Source organism: Canis lupus, chromosome 8 (genome assembly GCF_011100685.1).
Source record: "Canis lupus familiaris isolate Mischka breed German Shepherd chromosome 8, alternate assembly UU_Cfam_GSD_1.0, whole genome shotgun sequence".
NCBI lineage: Eukaryota > Metazoa > Chordata > Mammalia > Carnivora > Canidae > Canis > Canis lupus.
The window spans coordinates 59,840,110-59,860,472 of NC_049229.1; the positions used below are offsets into that span (position 1 = coordinate 59,840,110).

The following is a 20,363-nucleotide window of genomic DNA, read 5'->3' on the forward strand; positions in this document are numbered from 1 at the left end:
TAAATCCCTCATGGAGACTCTTCAGAACCATCAGATGCAATTCCTACCTCATGAGAGAAAGAAGGAAGAAAGGATAGCGGAAAGACTAAGTCTATGCATGCACACTGGGTCAGGGCCATCTGCTTTGGAATCCTTGCTCTGTCACTTACAGGCTGGCTGGGTGACCTTGGGCAGGTCACAGAGCAGTCTGAGCACTTCCAATCTCCTAAAATTAAGAAGACGGTAATGGTCTCTCTGGGAAGGCTGTCGTGCAGCTTACTCTGGGTAAAGCCCACAAGCTAGGGTCTGGCCTACAGTAAACTCTCAAAGCAGATTAGCTACTCAGTTCTAGACTTCGATACTGAGGTCCCATAATAATCCGCCTGACTTCAACCGGATCCTACTGGACAAATGACAAATCCAAGGCTCCTCGCAGAGGTCCCTAAGAATAAAGTTCATGAAAGATTGGTATCCTCTAAGTAACAGTCAAATTCCCAGAAGTTACCTGTGATCAAAGAGAGAGAGAGGCTTTGCTAAAGCTGTCTTAAAAATGTTTAAATGTTAAACACTCTGTGGGCAGTATTTTAAGTAGTTATATTTTAGGCAGAGTTTGAGAGCTTTAATGCTTATAGAAAAGAGTGAAAATGCATTCTAAAAGCTGTTAAAGCCTATAGTGATCTCATATGGCAATAGGAAACACCAAACAGACACCAAAGATGAGCCAAAAAAGAGGAAGAATCATACATTCGATTAGTTCCTACAGGGTTAGCTAATGTGCTGAGATGGTTTGCCTGATAAAAAATACCAGCCAGCTAAAAAATACCTATCTTTATGTATATCACCAGGGTCAAGTCCCCAGGCATTTTCCCTCATTGGTAAGAAACAATCTTATTCCCAGAGCATGAAATCTCTAAAGCCCTCTTTAAGGACCCATGTGAGAGAAGAGATCTCCGGAAAGGAATGGCACCAGCCCTGAAGAACCAGGTAAGACCGTTGGTAGGGACACTAGAACTCAAATAGAAGATACAGCCGGAGCAGGGCACGCACCTTGGGATCTGTGAGGCAGACCTGTGGCTCTTAACTGGGGCAATTTTGCCCTTGAGGGGACACCTACTAACGTCTGGAGATGTTGTTGGCTGTCATAACTGGGGGCACTAGTGATACTGGCATCTAGCAAGCAGAGGTCAGAGATGTTGCTAAACATCCCACAATGCACAGGGCAGGACGCATGACAATAATCCAGCCCAACATGTCAACAGTGCCAAGGCTGAGAAACCCTGCATTACAGGAAGAGAGGAAAAAAGGGGCCCATTTATGGACAGACCGTGTCATGGCCTGTCATTAGGAGATGTGCAGTCTGGTTTGCGAATGTCATTTGTGGAGTTTGTCCCAAGTTCACATCCGGGCCTATCATTAAAGCCAGACAACATCCTTAAACTCATTTAGAAGAGGCCTGCTTGATAAAGCTTTAAAAATATTTACCTTCTTCGAAATTGTTCTAACAATGATTCCCTCCCACCCTCTTCTAGTCCCTAGTGGAAAGTCAGAAAGCAATTGTTCACGTTAAAACCAGGATCTTCTCTCTGATGAAAATAAACCCCCATCATCCACATAACATGAATTCTACTGAGTTATTTCTCAGGAATTTTTAATCCAGAATGCAGTGTGGGCGTGATACAGTGGCAAACAGACACATACACATACGCGTGTGTACACACACACACTCTCAGCCCACCACCTCGCCCTCCCCACTGCCTCCTAGGCTGCTGTGCATAACTAATACTCGATGCATATTTCCACTACTAATAGAATTGGAAATTGCAGAAACACCCAGATTCCAAAACAAGAGCTTTTATCTTCTTAAAATAATAATTCTTTCAAGTTAACCCCCATTGCTACCAGCTCAAAGACCACTTGTGAGTAACAGAAGGCTCCTGCCATGTGTGCCCTTCAAAGTCTTCCCCTGACTCATGCCAGGCACATGGCAGAGGCCCCCAGCAGTCCTTGGCTTCCACCAGAAGCTCCTGCCTGCAATCCAAAATGATTGATTAGCCCACTAATTGAACATCATTAGCAGACTGAGACTGTCATCACCCTGTCTTAAGCAGCTCACACACTCTAAAGTCCCCAGGCAATCACAGTACTGATAAGCCTAGGGTAATGTGTTATTATTTGTCAACTATACCGAGGCTCCTTTGGCTCCAAAGGCAAATAAACATTTCTGCTGTATCCTTGGGGGAAGAGGCCAAAGAAGAAAAAGAGTGTCTCTTGGTTTTACAGATAATACCAAAAAGCTTGCTGTTCAGCCAGATAAAAAGAGGCAGCTGCTTCCCACCAGAGGTCCAAGTCCAGCTCAGAGCAAGAAAATGGGATCCAGTCCAAAATCGAACCATTTTCCTACAGTATCCTATCAGGCGACAGTCGGCCTGGCCTAGCAAAGAGCCAGCCCACAGCAGGGGACAGAGAAGCTTCCCGCTTCCAAGATCTGCTTCAGAACCCAAGGTCAGTATTATTTAATCCCAAATAATTATCCTTCCTTACTAAATGCCCAGATTTCCCTCTGGAAACCCAGGAAGAATTATTTTTACTTTATGTGATTTAAATACTTACAAATCATCTCCATGAATTAGCACAACATGTTCAAAAATCTTATGCTCTACGTTGGTTTCATGGCCTGGATTAATATATTTGACAGTAAATAGTTTTGGCCCACCTGGAAGAGGTTAAGGCAGGATTATTGGTTCAAGTCCAGGCTATACTCCCAACTCACTATGTGGCTCTAGGCACGTCACTTAACAAATCATGGGCTCCATTCCTCAGATGTAAAATGAGTCTCACAAAGTAATGATTCCCAAAGAGTGACCCACAGGCCAACTGCATCCAAATTTGTGAGGCCCACAGATAATCCCAGACATTACTAGTAGTCATGCATTTTCCCATCCTGGAAATCACTCCCTGGAGATCAAACAAACCCCTTTGCGGTTGGGTGGGGCTGAGTGACCAGTTGGAGCCAATGGGCCAAAAGGCCAAAGCTCCTAAGGGCCAGGGTGCAATGCCCAGATCTCTTCCTCAGCCTGGACAGTTGCCAGGTTTACAGTAGCCGTGGCAAGGATGAAAAAAATCTAGGGTTTTTTGATACCTCCGGAGAAATTAGTCTTCCCTGACCGATTTGATGATCCCAAAGACAACCTGATTTATGACAGGAGGGAAGATAGCTTCTCTATGAGCAGTCTGTGTGGCTAGTGGTTGATGGACACCTGAGCCAGATGCTGTCATCACTTACCCAACTTCTCCTTGCTACAAGAATTCTCAGTTTGTTCATCACAGCAAGGCAGTCGGCGCCAAGAGATGAAGCATGATTCCTCGGTGCCAAGGGCTCTGAAACTTTAGGTGGTATCAGAATCACCTAGAAAGCTTAATGGATACAGACTGCTGGGCCCCAACTCTGCTAAGAGTTTTCATGCCTAACAAGTTCCCAGAGAATGCTGCTGCTGGTGGTCCAGGGAATCAGACTTTGAGAACTACTGGTCTCAATCAACCGATCCCACTCTCCTTTTGTCATATACTCATTTTCTTAACTCCCCTTGCAAGTGGGAATGGTCATATGACCCAGTTCTGGTCAGTGAGACAGAGGGAAGTCTGCAGGGTAACTTCTGGAAAAGATTTTTCTCCCATAAAAGACATTTTTTGTCGCCTTAAATGTGGTCCCATGAAAACATATTTGGTCCTGAGGCAGCCATCTTGCAAACCATGAGGTAACCAGCCTGAGGATGAAAAGCCAACATGCCAAGGACAGCCGTGCAGAAAAAGAGAACAAAACATGGATACATGTGTGTGAAATTGTGATTTATAACAGGAAGCAAATATTGGGTCTTCCTCCCATTCCTGTCACAGTCCTAAAACCCTTGGAATTTCCTATGATGAGAGTGACAAAGGCATTTTTTGTTATGTCAGTGACATGAGTTTTGGATTGCCTAAGTAGGGATGGGGCTGATTGCCAGGGGGACTAACCAGATATAGAGGTTTGGAACATTGATGATTGGCCATCATCAATGGCCAATGACTGAATCAATCATGCCTATGTAATGAAACCTCCATAAAAACCCCAAAATGAGGGGATTCAAGGCACTTCCAGGTTGGAGAACCAGAAAGCTTCTGTGTGCTACTGGGCCAGGCCCCAACTTCCACAAGGACAGAAGCTCCTTTCTTCAGGACATCCCCATGCATGTCCTCATCTGGCTGTTGATTTATATCCTATCATCCTTTATTACCCTTTGTAATAAACTTGTAATCTAGTGAGATAACTGGTTTCCTGGATTCTGTGAGCCATTCTAGCAGATGTAGTGAACATAAGGAGGAGGTCCTGGGAACCTCTGATCTACAGCCATGCGGTCGGAAGCACAGGGAACAACCTGGACTTGTGACTGGCATCTGAAGTTAAGGGCCATGTTGGGACTGAGCCCATAACCTATGGGATCTCATGCTATCTCCAGGTAGAAAAGAGTCAGAATCAAGTTGAACTGTAAGACATCCAGCTGGTGTTAAAGAATTGCTGGGTGGTATGGGGGAAAACAATCTACACATAAGAATTGGTACCACAATCTTAAACTTCTTACTAGGGAACTGATGCACCAAACCTGAAACAACCTTCCTCCAGGCTTCTTATTATGCCAGTTAAGTGTTGAACTTTTAACACAGTGTTTATCAGTGTTGGGGCAATGTCCGTTTTCCTGGTGTCATGTTCTGTGTGGAAGGACATGTAACACTCTGGCTACTCAATCAGACAAGTAAGTGACTTACAGGTATACTTAGTAGAAGGGACTGAGCTCCTTCATCTCATCTGAAACCATCTGCTACACAGAGGTATACTTTGCTTTTCTCTCTCTGATTTAGTAAGGTTAGTGGGGCTGACCCCGTTCTCATTGGGGTGAGAGCCAATGACTGGAAGAGACAGAATTTCTAAAATGGCCCATGAAAATATCCCACCCTAATCCCCAGGGCCTCTGGTGTGATGAGCTATCTATCACTCCCATGACTAAATCATATGGCACAGCTGACCTCAAGATAGGGAAATCATCCATGTGAGACTGACCAAATCACATGAGCCCTTAAAAAGCAGGGCACTTTCTCAGGCTGGTGGTAGAGGGACAAAGGAAAGTCAGAGAGTTACAAAACACAAGAATTCCATGTTGGCTTTCAAGATGGAAAGGCCATGTGCCAAGGAATTCAGGCAACTCCTAAGAAACTGGGAAAGGCCTCCACCTGACAACCAGCAAGGAAACAGGAATCTCAGTCCTACAACCATTGCCAAAGCCTGAATGAGTTTGGAAGCAGATTCTTCTGCAGATCCAGAGCCCAGCTCAAGCCAATACCTATATTTCAGTCCCATGCTCTACCTAGCACAGCACCCAGCCAAGCCCGCTCAGACTTCTGACCTACAGAACTATGATATGACAAATGGGTGTTGTTTTAAGCTTCTGCACTTGTGATAATGTATTACACATCAGTAGAAAATTACTCCGGCAGGGAAATCGTTCCGATTCAGGGTGAAGTGGTTAATATGTCTTTTTCAGCATCAGAACCAAAGCTACAAGGCATCTGGGTGGCTCAGGTCATGATCTCAGGGTCCAGGGATCGAGCCGAACTCAGGCTCCCTGCTCAGCAGGGAGTTTGCTTCTCCCTCTCCCTCTGCACCTCCACTTGTGCACTTGCTCACTTGCTCACTCTCTCTCCAATGAATAAATTAAAAACCTTTAAAAACACACACACATATCTCCATCCTCTGCTCAGCGGATCAGCAGTAAAGCTAACGTTTTAATCTTCATCAGATTCTTATGTCTATTTCTCAATTAGTTCTGATTTCAGAAGGGAAAAATGGAAAAAATGGGGGGGGGAAGGTTTTATTTATTCATCCAACATAAACCCCAATAAGCAGATACTATATTACTCTACAGCCAAAAGCATTCCTAAATAATACATTAACCTCCAGCAACTCTTTAAAATGAGTCTCAGCCCTGGCATGTGGTAGAAGGACCCAAATCATGTCATCTCAGAACACAGGCACCCAGAAGGCTTATTTCATATTTTATCTTTACTCCACTAAAAATTCCCTCTCCCCTACAGTGGAAAGAAAACATAGCAGATGAAGGAAAAGACTCAATCTTTGAATGGGGAGGTGGAATGTATCTTCCCTCTGGGAACTAGAAATCCACAACCCCCACTTTGTCGATTTATGAAATTTTCAATTTTTCAAATAATCACCTAAGAGGAGCTGGCCTTTGAGATGTAGTTTAAATGAATGGCAAAGAGCTTTGAGACTTTCCACCAAAGCTACAGGCAGCCAGCGAAGTGCAGAAGGGGTTGTTTGTGTATTCAGGGAGAGTGCTCATACTCCTCCTGGAACTCCATCACCCCTTCCAACACCACCTCCAATGTTCTGCAAATGCATACATCGTGTGCTGCCAATTCGATAATATACTGCTGTTTCCTTCCTAAAAGACTCCCAGTCTTTGATGGCGCTGCAAGGAACTGAGTGCGCCATCAGCATAAAAATGAAATGCAAGGTTTTTAAGGCTCTGTCCCAGAGTCCTTTGAACCATCCATCTGAGAGGCAGCTTTAAGGTAAGGAGACTAGTACTCCCCACTGACAGTTCGAAATTCATTAGGGGAAACTAAGTCCCCCAATTCAGGAGCAGATGTGATCACAATGATAGCAATCTCTTCCTTTATTTAGAATACAGTAATGAATTTTTTTCCCCTAAGGGGGAATTTCAAAAGCTTTTAGTGCAATCCTTTCTTTCTACAAATAAGGAAACTGAGATCTAGAGAAGCTACATAAAAATAAAAATGCCAGATCAGCCATTTCCCCATTTGAATCCTGTTCTTCTGCATGTTCAACCCACCAGATTCACTTCTCTCTATCTTGGAGGGGGCCAGGAGGTGGTGGCTAAAAGGGTACCTCTGAGAAGTTCCAAATGGCTCTTGGAGACAGGTTGCCATGTCCGGTTTCAGGAGACCTGAATATCTGAGAAGCAGAGAAGCTGAGCTCTGACGGTTTCCATGGTGACCACTGGGCCCAAGTTCATGCTCTAAAGAGCCAGCTGGCCAAGCCAGCACCCGGGAGCAAAGGTTGTGGGACATTCCAGGAAAATCCATGCACCGTTGAGCTCCTCAGATGAAACCTGGATGGGTGGCTCAGCTATTAATAAGGGCTTCTTTTGGAAGACAGATACACAGCAGATCTGCACTCTTCATATCTGGCCCTGTGCCAAGCTCTCTTCCATACATTATTTCATTTAATCATCACCAAAACGTTCTAAAGTGGATTTGAATTCTATCCTCCTCTTTCACCGATGAGTAAACTGAGGCCGGCTTCACCCAGCATCACTAAGCTCCTAAAAGGTGGCTCTAAGTCAGTTCTCCTGCCCTGTTCTTCCAATCTAACAAACCTGAAACCGCTCACCTGGCAGCTCCCTTGCCTTCTTCTAAAGAGAAGTCGTGATTTCTTGTCTCAGAGAGAAAAAGCAAGTGCAGCTTTAGAACTCACCACTGATCTCTCTGTGGCCATACTCCTAGATTCTAAAAAGGTCTCAAGTTGTCGTTTTTAAATATTAAGTCATCCTCAGAAACAACTCCCTGAAGAAGGTTTGAAAGAATCGAGAAGTGGGTCAATAATGAAAAAGAGAGAAGAACCAATGTGACATATAAGTCAAACAAGTTTTCTGTGAAATCATATGAATACGTGTTCATTAAAGGGCATTGGGAACCCCGGGCCAATCACTTCTGCTCCACAAGCCTGTCACTGAGGCCAGGAATGCCATCTTTAGTAAATAAAGGTAAGTATTCTCAGGAAGAAAAACCCACCAAGATATTGGTAATCATCATCAACATCTCAGTATAAATTAGTACATCAGTGTACTATTGCTGAGAGAGCACTCAGAAGTGAGAGGACAGAGGGTGGGGCCATAAAGAGACAGATACAAAGCATGACTCAGTATCTGGACAAGGCAGGCTTCTGGAAGAGGTCTCAGAAGCTAGGATCAGCCTAAGATACTGGAGTTGGAAATAAAAAGGAATGAAGAATTCCCGATAACAAAACAAATGGATTTACTTCTCTACTTTATCGCAAATACACTTAGAAACCCAACTTCCATCTTGGAGCTGGAACTGAGTATGCCTCCCATCTTCAGAAAAATCTAGTTTTGGCAAATGTGTAGCTAACCCTCTTGTGTTGTGATTCCAGAAATACCACTGTAAAGAGGGAAATTGCTAAAGAGAAGGGAGCTTAGGCACAGTACCTGTGACTACCACTGGCCAAAATAAAAAAATACAATTATAACATTAAACCCTTCCACTAAAAGTAACAATGATATGATAATACCCTGATCATTCCTTCTGGATCCCATCAGGCTAAAAAGCCAGTTAGATCACAGAGATGAGGGTTTAAGTAGATGCAGTACTCACTCGAAAGACCTTCTCCACTCTTGCAATGCTCTTCCCAAAGATGGTTCCAAGTTGGTCTCCAATTCCAGCCAATAAGAAACCAAAGAGTGGAATTCCAAAGATGGCATATAAAATACAAAATATTTTGCCTCCTTCAGTGCTTGGAGCAATATTCCCATACCCTGGTGAGAAACAGTAAAAAGAGAGGGAGAGTGGTAAGGTGGGAGAGAAATCAGAGAGCTGAACCAGAGAATCTGCAGATTTCTTGAAGGGTTTCTGTACTCGCCTACTGCATGAGCTTCAGGGAGTAGAGCATCATTAAAGGGCCTCTAACATTCAGAACACTGTTCCATTGCTTCTTTCCATTCTCTCCCTGAAAAGTTTTTTTTTTTAAGATTTTATTTATTTATTCATGAGAAACAGAGAGAGAGAGAGAGAGAGAGAGAGAGGCAGAGACACAGGCAGAAGGAGAAGCAGGCTCCATGCAGGGAGCCTGACATGGGACTTGATCCCGGGTGTCCAGGATCATGCCCTGGACTGAAGACGGCACTAAACCGCTGAGCCACCCGGGCTGCCCCCTGAAAACAGTTTTAAGGAGATCCAGGCTTCCTGGATCTTAATGTGTATAATTAGATTATATTTTAGGAAATTTGTTATCACCCAGAATTGCATTGCTGTTGAAAACCAGTATCATTCATTTCAGAAACACCAAATATCTCAGACAGCTGTGGTTCAGGGAGACCTGAACACCCAAGGAAGGTTCGCCGTTGCCATTTTTTTAATTGGAAAAGAGCTTGTCCTTTACAGTCTCATCCCATGAGCATCCCTTCCACTTGACAGACTTGCTGTCTTCAACATTTCGCTCCAAAGGGTGATGGGTGATCAACATTAGGTAGGATCTATGGTCTAGCACAAATTCAGAAAGGACTCATGGTTCATACTGCCCTACCCTGAGAAGCCTGAAAACAGTAGAAAGGGAAGGAAGACTGTGCCTCTTCCTGCATTGACAGTGATGTTTAGCTCTACTTGGCTCTCTTTCTCTCTACTGGGAACTTTGCATTGCCTCTGGGTCCTGCCTCTCCTCCCACCTGCTTCTTTCATCAAGGGCTATCAGGTCCTAAACACATGTTTATTGGAGGAATGGACGTTTGAATATAAAAGAATCTTTTTATACCCATGTCTATCATATGTATTTCAAATAGTGCTTGAAAACACCAACACCTGCATTCTTAAGAATTCTGCGATTATGGAAGCAACTTATGTATAGTGAGCACCAGGCTTCCTCTATATGGATGGGGCTAAGAAAAGTAGTGCTGGGAGGAAAAGGCCATGGTATTAGCACAATTTAGAGAAAGATGAGAATCTAAATTGCTTGATATTTAGTTTCCCGCCAATGAATATTGCAATGTTATGCTACCCAGCATCTGGATAGTCACCTAACTATTATCCCGTATTAGGTAACTCGTGGAGTCAGGGAGTCTGTTTCTAAATCCATGCAGTGGGTGAGTTACTGGGTTGGTGGCTGTGGGCATGTTAGTGACGCAGCACAGCCAGGGACAATGTTAGCGCTGCCCCATTCTGCACCCTCCATGAACCTAGAGAACTCACGGCTGCTGTCTGCCTTTGGGTGATGAGTCACCTGGCTATTTTCCTTTTCAATTTTCTTGTCAGACTCATTGAAACCTTTTATCATGAATTATCTAAATTACAGTTTCCATTTCTCAAATGAGTGTTCAGGCAAGCCTTCCTCATCTTGCGTTCCTTTTACTCATCACCATTTCCACTGTAATACTGCAAAAAAAAAAAAAAAAAAAGGCTCCTGGAACTATTTTCCAGGTGCTTTCAGAGACTTGGCAAAACCATTTTTCTAAGTGTTCCCCTCTAGAATAATCCAATTTAAACTGAAAAGGGGATAAATGTGCCTACACAGCTTCGCTTCACACAGATCGATGGGAACCTGCAGAAACATTTATGACTCTTGCTCGACTGTCTCAGAGTTGCCCAATCACTGTCAGAGAATGTGGGTTTTCTTTAGTCTCAGTATCTCAGAAAGAAGCATATTGTAGACAACAGCACAGGCAAACAAATTGAGGCTTTGAGCCTGCTGAATAGGCATCTTATTAGCCCAGACAAGAGGTGCATACTCTTCCGCCAGCCTTTGGTGAGGATATGCCCCACTGCCTGGCTAAGGACTGTGTTCAGGGAACTTTCTGGTATCATCCAAAGAGCATGACAAGGAAGTGAGAAGGCAGAGGCTCCTAATCCAATTCCACCTCATTCTGCCTGGTTGTCCCCAGGCTCACTTAGCCTCTGCAAATCCCAGTGTGAGAGGGGTTCAAGAATAATGTGCAAAAATAAGTGAACTGTAAAGTACCATAGCAATGCAAAGTGGTATTATTACTAGTAGTATTATTATTACCATTGGCTCCTTATTTATTCAGTGTTTCACAGAGTAGAACACTAAACTACAGTTAAAGCAAAGTTCTTGGGTAAGGACCCCAGTGAAGTAATATCCATTGATATTCAAAGAAGCCCTTAAATATATTTAAGGCCATCACTTCTTACTGGGCATATGGTAATTCCCATTCTTGAGAAACATTGTGTTTGTGCACTGTGTGTGTGTACACCCGTGTGTGTGTGTGTATGTGTGTGTGTCCCTTACCTCTGATGAACTATATGGAAAAGCTGTTCCAGTGGAGCCCTCAACCCTATCATTCTAGACTTTTAACATTCTGGAGCTTTGCTCTGAGGCAATGGAGGGCCACATTCCTGGATTTTTGGCTCTACTTTACTGGGCCTGTTAGACTGCCCTGCCCATCCTTCCAGAATCCTTAGCAGAACTTTGAAGTAGGGAGTGATGGTTATATAGGCTCAAGATTAGAGACTATAGAGCGTCCTGTTCTGACACTTCTACTTCCTGACTCTCAGATCTTAAGGATTTCCCTAATCTTTCTGCTTCACTTTCCTCTTCTGAGATGGGGCTACTGACAGTATCTGCCTTGCAACTATTAAAGATGAAACAAGGAGAGCCTTGGTGGCTCAGTTGGAGAGGTACCTGACTCTTGGTTTCAGCTCAGGGCATGATCTCAGGCCCATGGGATCGAGCCCCATGTCAGGCTCCACACTCAGCATGGAGTCTGCCTGTGATTCTCTCTTTCCCTCTCCCTCTGCCCCTCTCTTGCCCCTAAAATAGATAAATAAATCTTTAAAAAAAAAAGATGAAATGGGTTACATGCAAAGTACGAGTTGCCTGTGGAGATTAAATACATGTAAATCATGACACAAAGTAAGCACTCAGTAAGTATTAGCAATTATCGTCTTGCCCGGGGTTTTCTGTAGGAAGGGATCAATTGTGAACAATACGTCTCCAGGAAAACTAAGCCCCAAGAGAAAAGAGAGGGTTGGTTCCTGTCTTCCCTCCAGAAACTCCCCTTTCTCCCACAGTGCTAGGACAAGGGACAGAATGTCTGTCACTGGGACCGGCTCAGTGGGTTGGAGGGGCCCACCGCTGCGTTTGGGGTATGGCATCTCTTGGTGCAGCTTCGGCAGCAACATCTGGGAAATGAAATGAGGTGACATGGCAGCGAGAGAGGCAATTGGTCAGGGAGAACTAGTCCAGGACATTAGAATTGGCTTTAAGGGAGACACCTTGGTGACTCAGTAGTTGAGCATCCATCTTTATTTTTCTGTTTTTCGTTTTTTAAAGATTTTATTTATTATTCATGAAAGACAGAGAGAGAGGCAGAGGCACAGGCAGAGGGAGAAGCCGGCTCCATGCAGGGAGCCCAATGTGGGACTTGATCTCTGGTCTCCAGGATCACACCCTGGGCTGAAGGCAGGCCCTAAACTGCTGAGCCACCCAGGCTGCCCCGAGCATCCACCTTTGGCTCAGGGCATGATCCCAGGGTACCAGGATCAAGTTCCGCATCAGGCTCCCCCCAGGGAGCCGGCTTCTCCCTCTGCCTGTGTCTCTGCCTCTCTCTGTGTTTCTCATGAATAAATGAATAAAATCCTTAAAAAAAAAAAAAAAAAAGAAAAGAAAAGAAAAGAAAAGAAAAGAAAAAGAACTAGCTTTAAGGAAAGCAAAAGAAGTTTGAAGAGCGACTTTTGGCAGATGACCAGCCCAGCAAGGATCATCTGTTACAAAAAGGTGGACCAAGGCAGGGCTTAGTTGCGTTCACCTCTAGCCAGAAAACAGTGCTGGGCCCTTTTTGTAGAGAAAGCTGATGTTTAAAGAAGACTGCCTGAGTAGCTCATGTGTAACACTTCAATTTGCTATTCACATGCCAAAGTCAAATCTTTGCCAAACCATGTGCTATTCAACCCTGTTATTTGGTGAAGAGTGTGCATTCTAGAATCAGAACATCTATGGGTGCTAAAGTGGCTTTCAGGGGATGCAATCTGTGCACCCACACTAAGAAGGGCCCCATACTTGGTTGATGGATCTGCTATTGCCAGTTTGATGTTCTTAATCATTTTTTTAGCAAGGGACCACATTTTCATTTTGCACTGGGCCCTACACATTATGTAGCTGATCCTGGTGAAGGAAGCCAGGCTCCACTGCTTACTAGCTATGAGATATTGTCCAGGTTACTTGACATCTTAGAGCCTCAGTCTTCCCATCGGTAAACTAAGGCAAAGAATAATACCTACTGGATATGCTTAATGAGAGACTAAGTGAGATAATTATGTGGAACTCAGTGCCTGGCACCTAGTAAGACTCAGTAAACATTAGCTGCAATGACTGCTATTTCCAAAGCCACAGGTTAGCATCCAGTTCAGGTGCTGCATAAGTAGAAATAGCTGCAAAGTACTTTGGCAGGTACAACTCTTAATTAAGGCCACTCACTGGGCAAGTGACAGTGACTAGCTACTATCTGGGACCTGACCAGGGGCTCTCTCTAATATGAGTAAAGTCAAGTGACTCAATCCAAAAATGCCTTGAAGACTAAAATCTACCAGCATTCCATAGCAGTTGGTAAGAATGCCATCATTTGCTGCCCTTCTACAAATAATGGTTTGTGGGAAAGCAACTGAACAAAGGAGTGAGCATCACTCCTCCAGCTTAGAAACCCTCGTTGCTGGGGACCCACTGGCAGTCAACAGTCAAGAACAGGACTATCCCACATCAGAATTAGTTACTGAGAAAGGGGACAAGCAAAGACTGAACAGAGTCTAGTCTTCCTCTGACATGGCTCCTAGTTTGGAGAAGTGCCTTAATATATTCCCTGTTGTTACATATTTGTAAGCCTTCTTGTATATGTGAACATAAAAAACCTTGTTTAAAAAGAAGTACTTTGATACTTTCAGATAAAAGGGACCTCTGATCCTGAGTCGTATCACTGTTTTTCAGAAAAGACTGTTATTCCTAAGACCTCTCTATACACATTCTAAATAATGAACACATATTTCTTGTGTCTGAGAAGTACATAACCTCATGCGGCTCATGAGAGTCTTTCTGGAAAGCAATTTGCCAAGACTTTAAAAAATCCATGTCCTTTGACACCACAATTCCTTGGGGATCCCCCTAAGGAAACAACCAGAGATGAAGACCACACTTGACACACAAAGATTTTCACTGTGGTATTACACTGTCACAAAATAGAAACAACTTAAGCCTCCAACCATGTGACTATGGTATGGGTAGTATATCCAATGGAACCCAATTAAAATTATGTTTTTCAAATAATCTTAGTAATACAGGGAAATGTTTATAGTATTATGTCACAAATTATAGGAACTCTAGTAAGCAGGCTAATGTTTGGATATTTTATAAGTAATGAGAAGACAGCTCCTCTGCTCCAGCCATTCCACTGCTTAACTCCTAAATAGTGGAAAATTTCTCAAGAACCTAAAGAATTCATGGGCTCTGAGTTTTCTTATAACCTTTTTACCACATATGATGAATGAATTTACCACCAAATAATTGGGAAAAAAAACACAGTTTTTCTTTCCCTCATTATTCTTACCATCATTGTGCTCAGTTTTTATTTAGAATTCTCTAACTGTATGATTTTACAAAGATCCTTCACTCTAGAGTTAAAATTTAGCCAGCTAAGTGGTTTTCAATTTACAGTGCATTATTTTTCAATTAAGAGAAAGAGAAAGTGAGAGAGAAAATAATGCTTCTATCAATTGAATAGAACAAGGACCCAGTCTCTAGCATTAATACTGAGCCATGATAATAAAGATACTAAAGTGGACTTGTAATTTGGGCTGGGTTTGTTTGGTTGGTTTTTGTTTGTATGCTTGTTTCATAGTAGTTTCCTGTTTAGCACCTTCCCTTCAGATTTTGAGGAAGGGTCTTCATCCCATGCATAGAAAAGACATAGTGTCCTGCCTCCCACAACAGTGGCAATAGAGCCTACCAGGCAGCTAGGACAAAGATACCTGAACCCAGAGGCTCATCCTATAGGATGTTCGCTGAAGACATCAAGAGTGAGTTGTCCAAAGAAAGTGGGGGATACCCCCTGAAACTGCAGTTGCCAGCAGGGTCAGACACAGGCCATTGAGGTCAGAGGACACTTACGGACCTTCTGTGATCTCTGACCCATTAATGTGTATTACTTAAGATTTTTTTCAGTTTTAGGTAACAGAAAACCCAATGCAGTCTAGCTTAAACAAAAACAGAAATGCACTGCCCCCAGTAAATAAGGGATTTAACATTTATTTCCTAACACTTAGAGGGTAGCTTCACCCAAAGTTCAAAAGATGTTAGCAGAACCCCATTTATCACTCTGCTTTTCTTCTGCTGCTTCTTTAGTTTATCTGAATTCTAGCCAAAAACATGACTGAAGCATCTTGGGCCTATCTCTTTCCAGATTTACCTCCACGGAGAAAGAGAGGAAGTCACTTCCTCCAAAGGATAAGCAAAAGCCCAGGGACTGGGTTTCTTATTGGCTTAATCTAGATCTCACATCCACCTCTAAACCAAGAACTGTGACCAGACACATGCAAAGCACTAGATTTCTTGGTCTAGAAAAGGTGATTCATTCCCTGAGACCTAGAGGCCAAGCATATGGAAGGGGACCACTCAGGAACTTATTATCAGGAGACGAGGGTGTATAAGTGTATGGATACCAAGCAGCAGAAACCAAGGACTAAGAGTGATTTACACAAACTCAAAGATTCCAGCATACACACGTTAAAAAGGGCAGCGAATGTTACGTATCAAATATTTCTCATTAGGCAGATGGAACCACCACTTCCCATCATATAAGGTCATGAATAAACCAAGCCCCTGGGATCCTAACAAGTTGACACAATAAATAACATCAGTGTGCATTCCAACATAGCTATAGTTTTTTTAAGTGCATCCTACAGATCACTGATTTAACCATTTTATAAACCAAGAAAATTAGGATTTTCCTTTTTCTGTCTTCTTTAACATATACTAATGTCTCATGGATCCAACACTGGATACTGGAGTGCATTTTCCAAAATGCACCTCTTGAAGTGGCCCAGACTTCCTTAGTTTTAATTATTTTACTATAAACCCTCCTAAAATGCATAATACATTTCTCCATCTTAGTAACCAGACTGATGAACACAATTTAACCCAACACTGGTCTTCTCTGAGCCACTACAGTGATGCTCCTGGGTGCCATTGAGTTTTATAGCAATTTTTGCCCTTATATCAAATGGTTCTAGACCACCCTGCTTCCTTTGCTAGGAGCTGAAATGCTAAATCTCTTTCATCCCGAATTTTCTTATTGCATACAACATCCTTGAACACACCAATGCAGAAACAACACAGGTCCTAAAGGCAAGGTCTAAAAACAGCAGCAAAAGCCTGTGCCTCTAAAACAATGCTTAGGGGCACCTGGACGGCTCAGTTGGTTAAGCGTCTGCCTTCAGCTCAGGTCATCATCTCAGAGTCCTGGGATCGAGCCCCAAGTCAGGCTCCCTACTTCTCCCTCTCCACCCCACTCATGCTCTCTCTCACTATCTCTGTGGCTATTTCTGTCTCTCTCTCAAATAAATAAATAAATAAATAAACAAACAAACAAATAATAAAACAATCCTCAGCCTCTGAAACTTGCACCAATAGGAAGTAGATCATCAAAGATGTATATCCTCCAAGGAGGGCACACTATCCAACAGCCACATAAGAGGTAGTCATGAGGGATCCCTGGATGGCGCAGCGGTTTGGCGCCTGCCTTTGGCCCAGGGCGCGATCCTGGAGACCCGGGATCGAATCCCACGTCGGGCTCCCGGTGCATGGAGCCTGCTTCTCCCTCTGCCTGTGTCTCTGCCTCTCTCTCTCTCTGTGACTATCACAAATAAATAAATAAATACCTTAAAAAAAAAAAAAAAGAGGTAGTCATGAAGGGTAATGGAGAGGGAAGAAACTTCCAGAAGGCATAGCTGCACCTCAGAGAGCAACAGATGAGGGAGGTCCTCCCAGAGAGCATAAAAGATGTTAATGATGAGATTGTCCCACCTCGATGGCAGAGGGGCCTCTCTCAATGCTGTGTCTCCCATTCCTTAGAATGAGGATTTTTATTACAGTGTGACTATATTTTTGTAGAGGGGCAGAAAACTCTCACTTTCAGCAGAACTGGGAAAGGAATCTTATTGATATCTTCCCTCATATGTATAAGGATTACTAAAAGAGTTAGACGGATGCCGTATGGGAAAAAGAAAAGAAAGAAAGGAAACACAGAGAAGGAAGAAAGACCCCATCAGTGGGAAATCCCAGAAAGTGCCAGCAAAAATCCAATTATGAAGGTAAGGGTCTCATTCTGAACTTCAAAAGAGATATCCTTGTTTGCACCAAGTATAAAAAACAGGGTGAAGAGAGAGAGCAGCAGAAGCCCCCTTGTACTTGATCTTGTCCAGAAAGATTAAAGAGGCAGGACTAAACAGAGAATAACATAGATGGGTCACATTTGCAGGAAACCCTCTCTCTCTTTGGCAACAGAAAAGCGGAGAGTTGAGAATGCACTACCTGGGAGGTTACCCTACCTCTCCCGGCTCTCCTCTCTCCAGCCCCACAGAATCACTTGCCAGATAGCTGGATCAGGCAAATCCAGTTTGTTGGGTATCAAGAATTTAAAAAGGAAATCAGCCCAGCATAAATATAAAGCTTCTATTTTTTTTCAAAACTGTGGAAGGAGCAGCAAACCTCACCAATGGATGAAAGACACTGAGCAGAAAAATACTGCCCCAACCAGATGAAAAGTGTGACCAACTATGAAGTAATCACTCCCAAGAACCATCACAGTAAAACCACAAAGCATAGAAGCAAGAAATCAGGAAAGAATCAGAAAGATAACAAGGGAAAATGGAATGTGAGCTAATGGAATTCAGGAAAGAAACACGAAGGGAAAAAAGTCCCCTGATGATCACAAAAATGAAAATAAAATTGGAAGGAGCACGCAGCAAAATAGGCACTGTGCAAAAACAGGAAAGGAATAGAGAAGGTAAAATGAACAAAATGGAAGTCACATGTTATGAGTTAAAAAGAAGCAAAGGGCAAAACGGCAAACACAGAAGACAGGCAAAGAAGTGACAATATACGTATAGTCAGAATCCCCAAAGAACAGAACCAAACCATATGGCAGAGAACATGTTTAAAGATGACAATCAAAAACACTTTGCTGAAAGGAACAAAACCTACTAGTATTATCAGACCGAAGATAAATGACCTTTTGAGTAGCCAAACAAAAAAGGTCAAATCATTTACAAATGGGAGTAAAACTGGGCTGGTGTCAGGTTTCTCCACAGCAGCACAGATATCAGAAAAGAGTGGGCTATCACTCAGAAGATGTGTTTTTCTTTCTCCAAAAGAAAATGTGAGTCAAGCATTTCATTTCCAGGGGCACTTGGGTGGCTCAGTGGTTGAGCGTCTGCCTTCAGCTCAGATCGTGATCCCAGGTCCTGGGATTGAGTCCTGCATAGGGTGCCCCGCAGAGAGCTTGCTTCTCCCTCTGCCTGTGTCTCTGCCTCTGTGTGTGTGTGTATGTGTGTGTGTCTCTCATGAATAAATAAATAAAATCTTAAAAAAAAAAAAAAAGAATTTCGATTCCAGCAACACTGCCCCTTGAGAATAAGGCTGCCATTTTGAGCAATGTAAAGACTCAAGGAACATTGCTCCCATGAGCCATTCTTAAGGCAACTACTTAAAGATGAGTTTCCACTGAGCAAGTGATGATGGGCAAAACCACAGAAAGACTAGAGAAGAACAGTGACAATATGTAACCATGGAACGATGACTAAAACAAATATAAGTGTCAGGGTAACAGAACAGAATGTAAACCATATACCCTGACATTACAGAGTGATACCATGAGTAATCATCGACAGCCCAAGGGCCAAAGAAGTTGAGATGCTGAGTAAGTTCACTGATTGCATGATATGTAATAGCTGAGAGCCAAGAGTTACCATTTGAAGTGAGCAAATCACCGAATAGAACTGTAAGCATATTTAATCATTTAAAAGTAAACATTAAAAGGATGGTGTCAACTAAAATTGCATGGAGAGAAGAAGAGGTGTCATCCCCTATGATAGGGAACTAATAAATACTGCTTGAAGAAGGGAAACTAAGTTTCTTATGTATGATTATGAAGTTAACCCCCAACACAAAAATATAAAACTCTCCAAGAATCAGAAAAAAAGACACACATAGATATAGTAAGACAAAAATCAGTGTAGGAAAGAAGTCATCAGAGATCACTACAGGATCAGTTATAAAGAGCATTTCCCTGGTCAAAATCATGCAAACATTCACTGTTAATCTAATCAAGCTATATTGGGAAGATAGGAAGATGGGAAGAGAGCCCTCTTCGGTGGGGCAGGGAGGAAGAAAGAGAACTACAGACATCCCCCCTTATCTGCAGGGGATATGTTCCAAGACCCCAGTGGTGCCTGAAACCACCGATGGTACCAAACCCTACATATACCACGTTTTTTCCTATACATATATCCCTATGATAAAGTTTAATTTACACATTAGGCACAGGAAGAGATTAACAACAATAGCTAATAACAAAATAGAACAATTATGATAATATACTGTCATAAAAGTCTTGTGAATGTCTCTCAAAATACCGTATTGTACCGTACTTGCTCTTCCTCTTCCTGTGATGCTGTGAGATGAAAAAATGCCTACGTGATGAGATGGCGTGAGGTGAAGGACACAGGCATTGTGACTTAGCATGAGGCCACACTAGTCATCTTCTGATGATGCATCAGAAGGGAGATCATCCACTTCTGGACCACAGGTGACTGAGGGTGAATGAAACCACAGAGCAAAAGTGTGGATGAGGTTGGGTGAGGTGTGTGTGGGGGGGGGGGGGGGAACTACTGTAATTTCTCACCTTCCACAATCAGAAGTTAAAAAATAATCCCTAACAAAAACAAGGAAATGAATATCAAAAAAATCAATCAGAAGAGATAAGCGTGGTTGCCCCAGGGGAGGTAGGGACCGGCCACCACTGGGGAGGAGCAGACTGGCTGCATTCGTAACAAACTTTGTAGAACTCTGGGGTTCTCTCATAGGCAACCTTAGTAAAAAGTACAATTTGTAAAAGGGAATTTGAGCTCCACTGGCCACTCCATCTTTTGATTCTCCACTCTGACCATTTCATTAGGTCCTTTCAAACTAGAGGCTCTCTCGCCTCTCATTTTGAGAAGTGAAACCCCTTAGTCTGCTTTGCCTTATAGGGAGAGCCACTACAACAACTACCACAGTTATCTGACCGTGTTCCATGAGCCTCCTTCCACACTCAAGCTGCCATGGTTCTAGGACCAAAGGTTGACCCAGCACTGTTTCTCTGGCTGGCCCCCAGAGGAAAAGATATTAGCAAACGAACGGATACCTATGGTGGTGATGACAGTCCCAGCAAAGAAAAAGGCACTTCCAAGGTCCCAGTGACTGCTGTTGTTGGAAGAGTTTCCTATCGGACTTACTCCTGCGTTGTCAGCGTCAAGGGCATGCT

The 20,363-nt window shown here is 43.2% G+C and overlaps 1 protein-coding gene across 2 annotated transcripts in view; it reads right to left on the minus strand.

Moving 5' to 3' along the window:
* KCNK10 (potassium two pore domain channel subfamily K member 10) overlaps window positions 1–20,363 on the minus strand; it is a 133,590-nt gene that overhangs the window by 33,389 nt on the left and 79,838 nt on the right. For both annotated transcript variants that reach the window (XM_038545496.1, XM_038545495.1), the window contains exons 3-4: window positions 20,244–20,361; window positions 8,443–8,603 (exon numbers count right to left, since the gene is read on the minus strand). In XM_038545496.1, coding sequence (XP_038401424.1) covers window positions 8,443–8,603; window positions 20,244–20,361 — 279 coding nt within the window. The remainder of the gene's footprint in view (window positions 1–8,442; window positions 8,604–20,243; window positions 20,362–20,363) is intronic.